This window comes from Miniopterus schreibersii, assembly GCF_964146895.1.
Source record: "Miniopterus schreibersii genome assembly, chromosome: 5".
In the NCBI taxonomy this organism is placed as follows: domain Eukaryota; kingdom Metazoa; phylum Chordata; class Mammalia; order Chiroptera; family Miniopteridae; genus Miniopterus; species Miniopterus schreibersii.
The window spans coordinates 28123643-28140505 of NC_138106.1; the positions used below are offsets into that span (position 1 = coordinate 28123643).

At 37.7% G+C, this 16863-nt stretch overlaps 1 protein-coding gene across 4 annotated transcripts in view; it reads left to right on the forward strand.

The window, feature by feature from the left end:
• Positions 1-16863, forward strand: part of FNDC3B (fibronectin type III domain containing 3B) — a 292074-nt gene that overhangs the window by 215086 nt on the left and 60125 nt on the right. For all 4 annotated transcript variants that reach the window (XM_081137956.1, XM_081137958.1, XM_081137959.1 and 1 more), the window contains exons 8-10: positions 2953-3104; positions 6395-6454; positions 14722-14860. In XM_081137956.1, the coding sequence (XP_080994082.1) occupies positions 2953-3104; positions 6395-6454; positions 14722-14860 (351 nt within the window). The remainder of the gene's footprint in view (positions 1-2952; positions 3105-6394; positions 6455-14721; positions 14861-16863) is intronic.

Below are 16863 nucleotides of genomic sequence, written 5' to 3' on the forward strand. Positions count from 1 at the left end.
TAGCTTCTGACTTCTATTTCTGGGTAACAGCCATGACGATCATTGTGATGATCAGATTAGCTGTGCCCCAGTTCAGCTCAGTGGTCACTGCCACTGAGAAAGTTTCACCCCTGAGGGAGAGCAGTGTGAGCGTGCTGTTGCTCTGAGAGAGGTGTGAACCCAGCTAGAATTCCTAGAGTTCTGAATCTCTCATTAAGGTTATCACCTCCCCGCACACTTGGAAGAAATGCAGTTCTAATGCCGAGGATTCCCTTTTACGTGATATTCTCTTGAAAGGCACCATGTAATTTCCTGGCATCAGCCTTGAATTGGAAGTGAGTTCCAAGTTCTAGCAGAGACAAAGCCCTCTTTCTCTCAGTTTCCACTGCCTGAAGAAAGGAAACCTGAGGCCCAGGGATCAGTGAAAGAGAGGCAGAGAGGGCTCACAGGAGGGGTTTGGCCCTATAACTGTGGTAGTGATCTAGGTGGCCGGCTGGCTGCTTAGCTTGAGGAAAAAATTCCCCGAAGCCACTGTCCTTTAAAAGTGATGCTGAGTCCTCAAAGTGCAGTTCTGATAGACTGTCCTATCGGAAGACTGCATTTAGACAGGGATCTGTGTTCAGGTGACAGTTTTCCTCTTTGAAGTTTACTCAGGGAATGTAGGAAAAAGGAAAACGGAACTTCAGTTGATGCTTCAAGGATATATCACTGTTTGGTTAAGTAATAATATAACTAAGTCCGAAAGGAAAAAATAAATTCTTAAAAGCTGATGAAAAGATAGGTTAAAGGACTGTGAGCTCATGGGTACTTGCTCAGCACCAGAAGTGCTTGCTTTTGACAGAGCTGTTTTGAGACATGATGTTACTGCATGCCACCATTTATGGACGTGGTGTCACTACTCACTGTGCTCTTGGAATTGTGCAAAGCAGCATTCATCACCTGAATTGAATGTTTCCCAGTAGTACCTAATCAGCCATCTTTATATTATAAAGTGAACTTTTCATAGCAAAATATCTCTTTTTAAGTTAAAAATCAAATATAATACTTAGTACCTAAAGATTACTCGTTGATGGTATATGAAGGAATTCAGCAAATACTCTGGTGTATGTGGTAGAAATGTTGCCTTAAAATGTATCAGGGAACTACATACAAATAACCAAGCAAAGCACAGTATAGTGCAAATACAGGTACCAGCAAAATGTAGCCAGAGCACAAAGAAAACTGTGATTGATTCTGAGCAGGGTACCAGGCAGGACAGTACAGAAACCTTTTCTGAATCCAGATCAAGTGCTGTGGATCCCTGTGTGCTCCATGTATCTGCCACAGCTTCCCTTACACATCTGTTTCTCTCCACCAGGCTGGTGCTCCTTGAGGTAAAGATCATATATAAATCATCTCTGTGTCCATAGCCCCTCACAGGGTGAGGAATGATGATTAAAAGAATAAGCAAAGGCAACATTTGTACTCGGTCTAAAAGAAGTTTGCTAAAGCCAAGAAAGCAAGACAGTTAAAAGCTAAGTCACAGGGATTTGCAAGGAGACCGCCCCATGGCATAGGAGGGGGACAGCGGGACAGGGACTGCTAGTCTCTGCTAAAAGTAGAATGAGTGACAGACTGAAAAGGAAGACTCAATGTTTATATTTACTATTCATGCTTTTAAATAATTTTATGTTATATCTCAGTACTCTTTATCTAGATCAGATAGTGACAAAAAGATGGTGATTGAATAGTTTACATATCTCCATCCACAGCCTAATACTCTACAGCTGTAAAATTTGAACATGAAACTCTAGAGTCTATATTAACTCATAGTTGTTTTTTAATATGTTATCCAGAGAGCAACAATATATCCTTTATAAAATTAGAACATTAAAGTTCTGTTCATAGAGTAATTTTATATAATTAGACCATGCATTAGATTGGATTTCTCCAGAAACATACTCTGAAACAAAGATTCAAGAGCAAATAGTGTATGTGGGGAGGTGTCCCAGGAAGCACCATCAGAGCGAGGACTTGAGATGGAAGGGAAGGAAGCCCGTGCAGTCTGTGAATGAGTGGGTTGCAGCTGGGGCAGCTGGGCGGAGTCCTGCTGAAGATGGCTGGCAGACAGTACAGAACATGCCTCAGAGAAGCCCTAAGTAAGGGGAGGAAGTTGGGGTGTTTAGAGTCAGACTGCTGTGTTCAGATGAAGTTTTAAGCAGAGGTTAAACCAAAAAGAGGAGCTTGGAGAGGTGAACTGTTCACCTCCACAAAGATTTCTACCTCGTCATCCTGGGCCTTGGGTCCACTCCCCCATCACTGGGTTATCCTGCGAGCCTTCAGGACTTAAAAGGAGCATGATATGTAAGGTACAGGGGGTCCTCAAATAACCTCGCTTTGTTCAACATCTCTCCTTTATAATATTGATGAGATGCCATAGAAACTTAATTCTTGTTTATATCAATTAGCCTATGGTAAAATTGGTTTTGTTATATGTCGTTTCACTTAAAGTTGCAGAACTAATTGACAGTGTTAAGTGAGGACTTACTATATTAGCTTTGCAGGATAATTCTGCACCGAGCGAGGCTTTGGAGGCTACTGGAGAGTACATGTGGATATGACTCCTTCCACATAATGTAATGGGCATCTCGATCATTGAGATCTTTCACGCAACTTTTTACCTTTAAAAAAATTTCCAAACATCACAGATTGTTTTACTTTCTGGAGGACTGGATATGAATTACATAGGACTTAGATGAAAGTTTGTGTAAGAGGACAGATGTCACAGGAGCTATATGTTGGACATTAGGACTTGACAAGAGAGTACCATACATGATGCTTTTGTTTGCTGTCATTCAAATAAAATTGTTTACCTTGAATTAAAGCTGAGTGAGTTTGATGCCACTACTAATAATCACAAAAATGTTATTGAAAGTAGTGTTTGATTTCTGTGAAATGGATATGAATACTTTTGTCCATGTTTTTCTTCCTCAGGTTTCTAATATTCAGGCAAGAACAGTTGTGTTGTCCTGGGCTCCCCCTGTTGGACTCTCATGCGGACCCCACAGTGGCCTTTCCTTCCCCTACAGTTATGAGGTTGCCTTATCAGACAAAGGACGAGATGGAAAATACAAGATAATTTACAGGTGGTGTATATTTTCATGTACTTCTCTGCTGCTAAATAGTGAAACTGTAGTCATTAAGGAAAATAGAAAACAAAGGAAAACTTAAAGGCTTTGCAGTTAGTTTTCCCTTTAAATTGCCCATTTTAAGAATTAGTGATAATTAGAATGTCAAGAGTTAATTTTGTCTAGAGTAATTAATCAGAAATGACTATTATAGAGCCATTTGGTGTTGGTGAACTATATTGTTTCATTTTGTTAGTTTGTCATAATAGAATTAATGAAAATTTTCCATTAATGTCTATCAGGGAAAAACATGAGCATGACTTTTAGTTTTTATATACATTATGCACTCATACAATTACCCCTTTTTAGACATAGATCTTTCAGTAGTCTTATTTTTTAAAATTCTACAATATGTATGGGTCCTGGCTGGGTTTGCTCAGTGGTTAGAGCATCAGCCCGCGGACTGAAGGGTCCTGGGTTCGATTTCGGACAAGGGCACATACCTCAGTTGCGGGCTCGATCCCCGGCCCCAGTTGGGGTGTGTTCAGGAGGCAACCAATCGATGTCTCTCTCTCTCTTTCTCCCCCTTCTACTCTCTGAAAAGCAATGGAAAAAATATCCTCAGGTGAGGATTTTTTTTAAAATTCTACAATATGATTTCATGGTCATATGAAACAAGGACTTTACTATAATTCTTATCCTCCTCAATAGTTTTCCAAACTGTAGTAAAAATTACTTTAAAGCATTTTATGCCAAGGCTTTCTTAAATGCTTAAACATTTAGCACACAGAATAAGGGATTATTTTCTGTCCTATGGACTCCGCGGTATTAACCATTCAAATGGTTTATAGCCATGTTCTAAATGCGATAAAAATAGTTTTTAGGGTCAAGTCTTTTCTCCTTTGTAATTGCGGGGACTGGTCACGTTTGCAGAGCAGGAAATCAGAGTCCATCTTATTTTAACTACTTGTCTGAGTGCCCTCCCTGCGTGTCCCCTGGAATGACTGGATGCCAGGGTAACATGGCCACACAAACTCCACTTGCTGGGGTCTCTCCAGTTCCACTGCAGCATCAGTGCTGCAGACTTTGTGTCTCCAGGCCCTGTTCCTAATTCTTAACTTACTCCAGAGGCATGTCTTCTTCTGGACCAAGAAAAGGGGAGGGGATAGGGAAGGAAGCCCTGTAGCCACTCACTCCTCTAGCTGCCCTGCTCCTGTTGTCTCTTCCTGGAACTCCTACAGGAATTTCCTTGGAACGCCCAGCATCCACTCTTGCTCTCCTACAACCTAGCCTCCAAAGTGCAGAAAATATAAGTCAGACCGTATCCTTGCCCTGTGGAGAACACGTCAGTGATTCCTCACTGTACTGAAAATTAAATCCTAACTCCTTCTCTGGCTCACAACAGTTTGGTTCAGTTTTGAAAAGTCAGAATTGGTAGAGACCTTAAAGAAATACAGAGCCACGTTTCCCCCAGACCCACCAAGAAACAAGTAGATATTGTCTATCAATGCCAGATAACTGTTGCCAGCAGGAGCTAGAGCCTCAGGCACCCAGAAGAACGAGGCAGGTAATGTGAGAGAAGCAGAGGTTGGGAATGAGGTGAACAGGAGAGCTCCTGTCCCCACCTAAAATAGGTTGTTGCCAGAAGGGAATGCAGGCCTAGATTTGCTGGTTCTTTAAATTTTTTTCCCCAAGAAATACTGAAAATCTGAATTGTTATGTAAACTTTCCTAATGTTAAACTAATTCAGCAAATTAAAAAAAAAAACAAAAAAAAAAACTTTAAAAATACTGTACAGGTCAAACAACATTGCTTAAGCAAGGTGTGGAGATTGGCCTCCAGTTTACAACGTTAAAAAAGTATTCTTATTGGAATAATTTAAAACTTAGCAAACATAAAGAGATATCAAGAAATATATGTATGTCCTTTACGCAGATTCTCCTGCTATTATATAGCCACAGTGCAGTTAACAACTTCGTAAATTTACACTGATACAATTCTTTTGTCAATTGATCATGCATACTCTAGTTTTATCAGTTGATCTAAATAATGTCTGATTTTGCATTTGTGTCCCCTGTAGGACAGGATCCTGTCTAGGGTCCAATATTGCGTATATCTTTAGCCTTCTTTAAGTTGGAACAGTTCCACAGTATGTCTTTTGTTTTATGACAGACATTTTTAAAGAATACAGTTGTGCCTTCCACATCCCCCTCACCTTCCAAAAAATTTTAATGGAACATCGCTTATTTTATGTTGTTTCCTCATGATTGAGTTTCCGTTGCAACTTCTGATAATACAGGGTGTCTCCTAAAAACATGTATGCACACTTCAGATAATTATAAACGCAGTAGTTGTACTTCAATTGCATTTTCAAACTTCCAGTAGCATATTAGGATGTGTCCCCCCCCCCAAAAAAGGTATACACACCTTACTAGCAGATAACTTTCTTAATTTTCACTCGTTTTCAGGTTTAACTGATTTAAAATAATGGGTGAAACCAGACTAAGCTTTGAACAAAGAAAATTTATCCACTAGACTTTTTTATGGGAATACATAAAAGATAAAGTTTGAGGTACAAAACTGGCAACAGTCGACAAATTGAGGGCACACAAATACCAAACGAAATGATTCTTGATGTTTGCGATTCCATTGTTTCTCATTATCAGCAGTGCCTGGAGCAGGATGGTCATCAGTTTAAAAACAGGCGTTAACAAAAAAATTATTCTTTTAAATTTTGACAATGAACTATATGTTAATAAACACTGACTTTATAATCACTCAAAGTGTGTATACATTTTGAGAGGCACCCTATATTAATGGTTTTATTTTATCTAAGAGTTATTTAGTGGTATTGATCTGTGAGGGAAGCAGATTGAGATTTCTTCAGGATAGTTGAGAAGTTGTGAGGTAGTTGGGGTTCCTGCTAAGGTGAATCTGGGAGCTGCCTTAGGTTGACAGATGGTACAGTTATTTACATTTGCATTCATCTTGTCTGTCTTAATTTGCTTGCTTACTTCTCTACTTATTTTTATGTATTTACTTTGAAGAAGTGATAAGACCTTTTGGAATTTTATTAGTAAGTTTAACTTGCCATTTTCCATGTTTCAGATGACATCATTAAAAGGAATCTCGTTTTCTAGTTCAGAAAGATAGTAATACCAAATAGGAAAGTTTATTTCTGGTTTATGGCAGAATCAGACATACTAGTTCTTGAATCATTATTGGCACATGACAATGAAACCCAAATCCAAAACCTGTTTTACTTTTGAAGCTAATATCATTGACTAATGAATGATTTTTCTTTGCAGTGGAGAAGAATTAGAATGTAACCTGAAAGATCTTAGACCAGCAACCGATTATCATGTGAGGTGAGTTGGGATATGAGAGCTGAACTGTATTAGAGAATTCAAATTGCTAAAATCAATCATGTGCCCCTATTTAAAAGTTTGTGGTTAGGGGTACCCGCCTAACTGTAAGTTGCAACATCTTGGCTCAGTATCTGTCTTCCATTCACTCTCGAGTACACTTCTGTTCTGCCATCGAGCATCGTGGCTGGGAGTACACAGAAGTGCTTTTGGCAACAAAAAGTAGGTGATACATTGAACACAATTTTCAAAATTATTTTATAAAAGTATATTTTATATAGTCTTCTAAAACCCATTGGACTGTGTGGTTTAATGTATAATATTTTCTTTCTATCAAACAAATGAATCTTTTACTATTATAGACTATAAGTATAAACCATATGTTTAACCCATGTGACTAAATAAGTCCTTCCCAGGTTACAAAAACACCTTTAGATCTTTGGTTTTTAAATAAGACAAGTAATGCAAATATCAAATTATCTCTATCAAGAATTAACCTGATTTAGCAAAACAGTGAACCTGTGTAGTCTGATATATAGCCTGTAATCTTACTGTGATGTTTCTGGAATCTCTACTGTGACTACTCTGGAAGGTGGGGCTATCTAATCTTACGAAGAAACCCAGCCAACTATAGACATGGAAAGTGTTTTCTGGATTTTGACTGAGTTCATCTGATTATTTAAAGATATATCCATACACCCATTTGCAAATAAGCAGACTTCTGAATATGATCCATAAACATTTTTAAAAATTTAATTTTAATTAAAAATTTTATTTTGCTTAATTTTTAAGGTGACTGGAAATTGTAATTTTATCTAATAGAATACACAACAACATTCTCTTTTCTTCACTTATATACATATATATAATGATTGTGTAATTAAATTGCAAGCATTAAGCACACATCCTTTATTATACTTTCCAAAGGTTAATTCATACCACATGTTCCTTGGTGGTGGAGTGGAGGCAGGGTAGCCTAACAGGAAAAACATATATTAATTATTAGGAGGCTTGAGTTCCAATGTGGTTTTGTCATGAATTGACTGTTTTAACTTTGGTCAACCACAGAATTTCTATATCACGATTTTCTCAATAAGAAAGATACAGAAGTAGGGCTGCACTCCGGTTATAATATCTTATTAGCTGCACAAGTGTTTAAAACTAAGTTTAAAGGAATAGCAAGGTGTTTTAAATTCAGTCATAAAGTGTACTTCTGCTTAGCTGTTGTAGTATTTAGATGAACTCCTTTGCAACCATCTCTTCCTGTTTAAATCAAAACTTTTGGGTTTTGAATCAGTTAGCGTTAGCCCAAACATATTGAACTTTTCACTTAGTCTGTACAAACAAAAAGATCTGTGTAACTTGTGAATGTGGAATGATAAAAGAAATAGTTGAATCATTCTGTCAAATGGTCGACTTAACAATGGACCAGAAAATGGAACACGGATAGGGAGCCATGTAAATGTGCTCCATTAGTCATTGTGGGTAACATATGTTTCCTACTTCTCCATCTTTTAACAGTTTATTGTTATTGCTTTACTAAAGGTTTACTTTATTAATTTCCTGCTCATTCATGAGCTGACAGTATCTTTTTAAACAAATTTAAATGTCATAAAGAGTTGGCCCTTTATTTACTATCCTGTCTGTTTCCCTTCATTTCTATTTAACCACTTTTATTGAAGCTAAGCCTTGAACAATTGCTCATCATTTTTATTTTTTTTATTTTTACTGCCATGTCTTTTGAATACCTTGAACTTCTGGGCAAATAAAAGGAATAATTAATGGATCCCCTGAAAGGAATAGAAGCATGAGGTGGTTACTATCTAGAGGCCTTGGATCTAGATTCTCTCCTGACACATCTGGGCCTCCCGCACTGTGACATATATGACACCTGCATGATACCACACAGGCAGCCTGAGGCACCACCAACTATTATTTGGTCTAGCTCTCTGCCTGCCAGAGACAGAAAATCTGTGATCTTTTAGTATTTCAAAAAATTATCTCCTAAGAAAAATGTCTGCAGTCCAAATTCTCTTGTCTTGCCTAGTCCACAGTCCATATAGATCATTCATTCTCTTTCCTTAAACAGTCTTTCATTTTTCAAACTAGAGGAGAGTCTTAACACTTCCAACTCAGATTTAGCTTCCTCTGCCTTGAATTGCTTTGGCAAGGCAGCATGATAAGAGAATGGGCAGAGCTTGGAATTTGGTGTTAATGGCTTGGTCACTTAGTAAAGGTGTGTGCTTAGCAAGCCATTTACATATCTGTGGCCTTGTTTTCTCATTCATAAAGTGAAGATGATACCAGCCTCAGAAAGATGGTATGAGAGCAAATGACATGTATGCAAATCTATCATAAACCTGTAAAGTGTATAAATGTGGTTTTTGTTTGTTGTGTTTTTCCAACCTTGCAGGTTTCCTATACTGAAAAGAAAAGGGACTTCATGATGCAGGTTCTTTGAACCTGTGTATAGTTTGACTGTATCACCCACTATTTCATTGGGATAAAGATATGCCATACATGGTACTGACAAAAAGAAGCAAAATGTCTTTTTATGGTGCAGTTCAGTTAACATTCTCAAAGTTTTAGTTCCAAGAGTATAAACTTTTATCAAACACAGTAGCTTCAAATACAGTTTTAAATTTCATTGTCTCCTGTAAGGTCTCAAAAGGCTATGTAGAAATAAATTCCTTACTAAATATCCGTAACAGAAGCTACAAAAGAATTCCATTCCATTACTGTTCAGCTGCAAAAATGAGCAATTATATTCGTTGCTATTTTTATTTGTTTATACATTACCAATTTAGAAAGTATTTCCCTGGTGGATGTCTGTGAAGCCAGTGATGGAAATGGACACATTTATTTTAGCAGCACCAAACCTCCTACATTTTCTTCCAGTTTTTAATATTGTACGTTTTGATGAAGGCATGCAGAAGTCTTCATTCGCATCACTCTTCTGTAGAATGAAAGGTTGCTCTCTCCCATCATCCACTGAAGTCTCCCGCGGGGCTCTGTTCTGATACCTCCTGTTGCCTTGGGTGTTGATAGCCTGATTGCGTCCCCTTCACACCGGCTCCTCGGTATCTTTATGTAATGCTCTCTCTCATCTTCACCTTTCCCTCCCACATGTTAGCGTTGTCTGAGTTTACTAATCACATATGTAAACGTTTTATAAGCAACAGTCTCAGTCGTGGCGTCCTGTCAGGTGCTGGACATCAGTTTCTAGGCAAGAACGGCTCTTCACTTCTTCCTGCGATCTCACTGTTACTGCGAATAAGTTTTTAAGAGACCAGTGGCATCCTTGAGACAGTGCTGCGAGTCAGGTGGCTGTGGCTGTTTAGATTCGCACTTGCCATACCATTTAGGCCAAATCTCACGTGGAAAATTATATCCTGAGACATTTCAGGTTTTAAAGATTTTTTCTTTCTCTTTTGCTCTGAATTTTTGTGCGTCATTGCTTACACCCCTGTTCAGCCATTATTTGTTTTGTTGTTTTCTCCTGGTGATTGAGCACAATTTTAGGTGTTGGGTCTTGGATTAGATTTTTATTAAATTCACCACTTTTATATTTGTTACCCAGTTCTTACACAGATTGCTCTTTTTTGGTTTAATGTTGGAATGTTTAAAAGGAATCAATTTTTAATAGTCAAAGTTTATTTATTCAGTGCTTTCATATAGGGCATTGCATTATGTATTATATAAAACCACCAATTTGAAATCTCATGTGAGTGCACGAGATAGATTATGTGTTGAGAAGGAGGAGTGAGAAAAAGCCAGTGCATATGTACATACATATATACACAAATAAACTTTATTTTTATAAGACTTACACAGGAATATGTAAGTTTCTATACATAAACATTTATATATTCACTTATTTATACAAATAAATATTTATATATATATATAAAGGGAAAAGCATATTTCCCTTTTAATCAGTAGTTTTATAGTTAATACTGGCATTGAAATAACCATTTTACTGTGGGAGTCAAGAATTTATGTTTTTATCAATGATAGGATAATCAGGAATTTGAGTGATGGAGTGGATAGCAATTTCATGATGAAATTTGAAGCAGTTTTCCAGTCATTGGCATAAACAATTTGGCAAAGAAGTTGCCCAGAGATGATATCATGTAATAACATTTCCCAGAAAAATTATGTGAGGAAACACTTCCAAAAATATGGTTGAGCAGCTCAGTGCAGAGTTATGCAATACATGTTATTGACCAGCAACTGTGGCTCCTAGTATGTTACAGATGTTCTGGCAGATGCTGGAAGGAAGTTTCGGAAATTCTTGCAGCACCTGTTTCATAAACATTTAGTCAGTATTTAAACTGAAACCAATGTAAAAAACCTAACACAAGACCAATTATATTGTTAGAAAAATGTGTTTTTCTTTGCTGGGATAAACTCAAAAGGAACTGAACTGTTTGCTGACTTATTGTGCCTCACGGACTTTCCTTTCACATGATGCTGTTTAGAGAGAACACATCACCATCATGTGAAAACGTGATTGCAACATTCTTGAAAATATAGCAGTATTTCCAGAGAATTTTCTTTCATGTAAAAGTTTTTGGTAAAACTCATTAGTTGCTATCTATTTACTGAACAGGTGTTTTTTTTTTGTTTTTGGGTTTTTTTTATATCTTTATTGATTTCAGAGAGAGGAAAGGAGAGGGAGAGAGATAGAAACATCAATGATGAGTCATTGATCGAGCCCACAACTGGGCATGTGCCCTGACCAGGAATCGAACCCCGATCACCTGGATTCTAGGTCCACGCTCAACAGCTGAGCCACGCCCGGCCGGGCTGAACAGTTTTAAATGACCAATATAATCATGATACTTAAATATTATGTCAAATTTTAGGTACCATATGCAGCACATTTATATGGCCATATACAGTGGATTTTGTTTCCTTTGTGGACAAATATTGGCTGCTAAATTAAACTAACTATAACATACTTTGAGTTTAAAGATAAGGGAAGTAACTCCATGTTGCCCATAGGGCTGTCCGTCTTCACCTACCTCAGATTTTTACTTCTGCCAACAGGTTCTTCTGTCTTGGTTCATCCCACCCTGGCTGTCAGGAGCTCCCATCACTCATGTTTCTCTGGCCTAATAAGTATGGATTTCTTCCTCCAAGAATCCCATTAAAAGGAAAGGACAAATTTGACTGAGGCCACCTCTCCCCAGATAACTGTGTACAGTTGGGTAGTACTTTGCAGGCCTTTCCCCACCTCCTTTTCCTCTGCTCTATTATCTGGATGGATCTTTGGTGCCAGCTGTTTTTGTGAACATTTTGGAACTGTCCTACAATAGTACGATTCCCAAATGCCTAGTGATTGCAAACTGAAATTCCTACTGGGAACCTAAGTGAGTAAAGTAGATTGGGTAAAGGGCAGCTAAAAAGCTGTGTTAGTGCTGAGGAGACAGTAGGGAGTGGTGAGTTCTCTGAACTGGACAGCATCTGCCCATCTTAATGAGGTGGGGCTCTCAGCTTTATTTAATTACTACCATGCAGATATGCAGCTCAGTGTTGCTAGAACCTCTAGCTTTTAAGAGAAGCCAGAGTATTTTTTTCTCAAATGGGAGATCTCCAAGATTTTTTTCAGTGTTGGCTCAATTTTTAACTTTTTATTCCAGAAAATTTTAGATACAGTAAAACTATAATAAATTGTCATATACCCATCACCCAACTTCTTATTTTCTTGGTATCCTCATTTCCCCCTTTCTGCCCACACAGTTATTTTGGAATATAGTCTAGACATCATATTATTTCACCTGTAAAACCATATTACTTTTTTCACACACCTATTCAAAACAAAAATGATGAATTTCTTAATGTCTTTAAAATCCAGAAACTGTTCTCATTTCTTCAGCTGTCTTAAAAATGAAGATTTTGGTTTTTTAGTTTGTTGTGATTGGAATTTAAACATGATGTAAATATTCCGTTTGGCTGATGTCTTGCAAATTTCTTTTACTCTATAGGTTTTCCCTCCATTTCTCTTTTTTTTTTTTTCCTTTCCTTCCTTTGCAATTTTTTTGTTGGAATAAATTTTTTTCTTTGTCCTATAGAATTTTCTGCAGTGTGCAGTAGGCTGATTGTATCCCTGTAGTGTTGCTGCATATGTTCTCTCTGTGTTTCCTATAAGTGGTGACGAGGCTTCATCAGATACAGGTTTGGTTTTTCTGGCAAGGATTTCATAGATGGTGGCATGATCTTTCATTAGGAATGCATAATGTCTACTTGTCTCTTTTGTGATGATCATCACCTATATCCTTTCATTCATAGGTGGCTCTAATACTTAAAAACACTATTTTGCATCACCCATCCCTATATCTTGGGTCAAATGTAACCTATAAGCCATTCTGATCTATTAAAGTTCAGGCTGGAACCCTTCCCTTGTCTGGAACATTCTATGATTCTCTTTAAGTAATTCCCTGTGAGCCTGACCTGGTACTTGGAAATGATCCTGCCAGTTCTACCATTCAGTTTTATATTATCCTGTGTCTACTTATAGTGAGTGCAGAAGAAGAGCATTTCTTTCATTGAGTTAGGTGGAGAGCATCCTAATGATAAGCATTCTTTGTTTGGATCAATGTTGTGGTGTCTATTCTCCCATAAGGCAATTAAGTCAAATATCTAGTAAATATGTATTTTACCTTTTAGGATTTTACTACAGGGTGGGGCAAAGTAGGTTTACCGTTGTGAGTATGCAAGACACAGAGTTTATTCTAGTATTATTATTTATTATTATATTATTTTCCATACAAACAACGGTAAACCTACGTTTGCCCCACCCTCTATATCTTTTAGTACTTTTGACTTGGATGGCCTCTATAAATCTTTTGTGATGGACTTTGAGTAAAAAGGACTTTGCAAATCACACACCTAATTAGGACCCATTTTCCATAATGTTGTTATCTTTAGCTGTTGTTCATTGGGTAGAGTGACGGAAAATGGATTTTGGGTGTTTAGAGAAACATTGATTGCAGGATGAGTGAGCACAGCAGGCAATACAATGTAGCAGTTGCTCTTCCACAACTGAGTATAGTTGATCCAACTTTCTAGTTGCATAGCATTGGGAAATTTACTTCACCTTTCTAGTCTGAGATTTCTTGTCTTTCGTGGGAACTCATAAAAGGTTGTTATAAGAATTAAGAGCTTGATAAGGATTTTTCAACTTCCAATGGTTAATCTTTTCATCTTTTATAGGCAGCAAAGAGTTATTTGTTGTCTTTTTCAAAGAATATGTTTTCAAATTTTTTAAATGCTCAATTTGAAAAAATGGAGCCCTGGCTGGAGCTCAGTTGTTTGGAGCATGTCCTGTACACCAAAAGATTGTGGGTTCAATCCCCTGTCGGGGTGCCTACGGAGGGCAACCTATCAGTGTTTCTTTTACTTTGATGTTTCTCTCTCCCCCCCTTCCTCTTTTTCCAAAAATCAATAAAAACATATCCTCTGGTGAAGATTTTAAAAAATGGAAAAGTAGAAAGGAGGATGGTAAAAATCAACGTAATCCCATTTTATGCTGTTTGAAAGGAGTACATTATGTGTTTTTTCAGAAGATGCCGGGCACAGACATTCAGTGTTGAGCCAGGTGTTTTAATGTGCAGGTGTACATCTTAATCTTCTGGCCAGGTGCAGGAGTTAAATCTTCACATGGGTAAACTGCACCTCAACATTGTTTTTGTTGAATTAGAGAGAGATGCAATCATCACCAGGAACCATGTTTCTGTGTATGAAATGTCCTTATTTCTATCTAAATATGTGCAGTTATTCAAAGATGTCCCTGTTGTTTGTACTTATGCGCTGCCTCTCCAACCTCTAGACTCTCATCACTGCTTCTTGTCTTTTTCACCAACTCTTTACTTTTAGCTTTTTCCAGACAAAGTCAACTGGAGATTGACTTGTTGGTTTTTAAAATGTATATTTGGAGACCTTTCTGGCGATTAAGGATATTTTCTTATTTAGCATAGTCTTTTTCAGTCAGTAGACTTTGCACTCTTAAATGGGAGTGGTTGGTTCTTTCCATTAGCAGAAGGAGAGAACACACTGAAGCATGTTCTCTGCTGGGGTGATTATCCTCTGGAAATGCTGACCCTGGTTAGGGCAGGACAAGACCACCAGATAAGAATAAGGTCATGGTGTGTACCACATAAGAAATTGTTTCTCTGTGGAAAGGCCTGGAAGAAAGCTTAGATAACAACTCTGGTCTTCTGTGATGGGCCAGTGCCACTGACTGTACTTGTCTGTTTTGTTTTCAGGGTATATGCCATGTACAATTCGGTAAAGGGATCCTGCTCTGAGCCAGTTAGCTTCACCACCCACAGCTGCGCACCCGAGTGCCCCTTCCCACCAAAGCTGGCACACAGGAGCAAGAGTTCGCTAACCTTGCAGTGGAAGGTGGGTAGCTCAAAGTGTCAGGAAAAGTCTGAAGTCTGTAGCCATTTGAAACATTTCTTTAGCACTGTTCCAGTTTGGTGATGGTGTTTGGTTTTCTCCATAGAAACTACATGAAATAAATTATTATGATATCAAAAGTTGCCAAGTCTATAAAACGGGGTGGGTGAGGGGACTGCAAAACCCAGCTTTATCTCTATTTGCAAGGGAATTTGGTAAACTTCTTAGGATCATGAACAATACATTATAAGTGATATAAAACACGATACTTAAATTTCATCATTTTCTAGTGGTTTTCCTCACTTTCTGATTCATTTCAACAGACATTTGAAGACTTTAGTAAAAAGTTTTTGTAAAGATTTATAGAGAATGTGGGTTCACGGCTCTGTTGGCTTCTTTTAGTGGTGATTCTGAAATGTTTACTGTTTAAAACTACCTAGGATGTTTAGGATTCTAAACTACATTCATGAAGATTTCATTAATTTTTACTTATTGGGCCTTAAATCCATCAGTATTACTAATTATTTTTAAAAGTCCGAATTGTCAGTTCTCATGAAATACAATTTACTGGCTACAAATAATTCTTGCCAAAGAGAGGTCCTTAACCAGTTTCATGAGCTTATTAGTCAGTCATACTTTTGTGTTTCCAAGAAAATAGTAGATTATGTTATTAATCTCTATAGTAATTATTTCTGTATATGGATATTTTAAAATATAATTTAAATGTAAAATTTGTAGAAGTAGAGATAATACAGATTTACAGTGTTTGGGGAGAACACTAACACTGAAAGAAATGAAATGGATAGTGAGATCCATTATTGGTGAAGAAATATTTTGTCTTTTTGTTGCTATACCAGAGGGTAACATTTATCTAGGAAGCTGATAAAAGCAATTGAGAGCAGTGGTCAGCAACAAAGCACGGGCTTCTCTAAACCCTTCTCCTGTGGGCAGCTGCATTCTTATTGCCAGTGACCAACACTGAGTGTGTTATTTGGACAGAGGCAAAGTTTAAACTGGCTCAGAATCTGAACTATTGTATTTTCCTTCCTGGCTTCCAGGGATAATCCAGGTCAGTGATTCCCCACCTTTTCAGAGTCTTAACACCCAATCGGTCATCTTTATTTAATTTCTTGGAGCATATACATCCATTTTTAAATGTGCTCTACATTTACACATATACATATATAAATGTATCTTTAAGGAAAGAATTAAAATTCATTTTTGGGGAAAAGATAAGAAATCTTAAAGAATACCAGAGGGATCCCAGGGTCTCACCTAAAGTTGGGAATCACTGATACATACTCTGCTTAAAACCTGGATGCAGTTCAGGTAGACTAGCAACGTGAGGAAAAAGCTTTCCTATTAGGAAGAGAGTGTTTCACCTTTTTTTTGTCCCTTTATTTAATTGTGTGAGAAACAACCTCCTGTTCCTTTCAATCATGTGCAAACATGAAAGTTCTGAAGTTAGTTCAGTTTTTACTTAAATGTTCTTAAAACAGATTTCCTGATCACGATGTTTGGCTGGGGGCCCAAGGACAGGGGACAGTGCTCTGGCTGCCTACCTGCCCTTAAATCCACAGACACTGGGAGGGCTCAGGATCTTCTGATGTCTTCTTGTCAGTCAGCCACAGGAGACAGGGTGGAACAAAACCCAAGTCAGGGTTCCCACCCTCAAGGATTTAGGGGCTCCAGTGGGGGAGGCTATCATAAAAGAAACTACTAAAAACACTGCTTCTCCAAAGGCTTATGAGCCATTATAAATGCAGTTCTTTAAAACTTTAATTTCATCAGTTATTTCGAACTTTAAATGTATTCCTTTCCACAAAAGCCTCAAACTGCAGTTCAATAGAACATACAGCCCTCACGTGAAATCTGGGTTTGGGGACTCAGAGATTATGACTCAAAAGGAGGAAGGATAGAAAGGTGAGGGAGAAGTGTTTCTTTATCAGTTTAACTAATGTTTACTGAGCCCCTGATGATGTTTTATTAACAATAATAAAGCAACA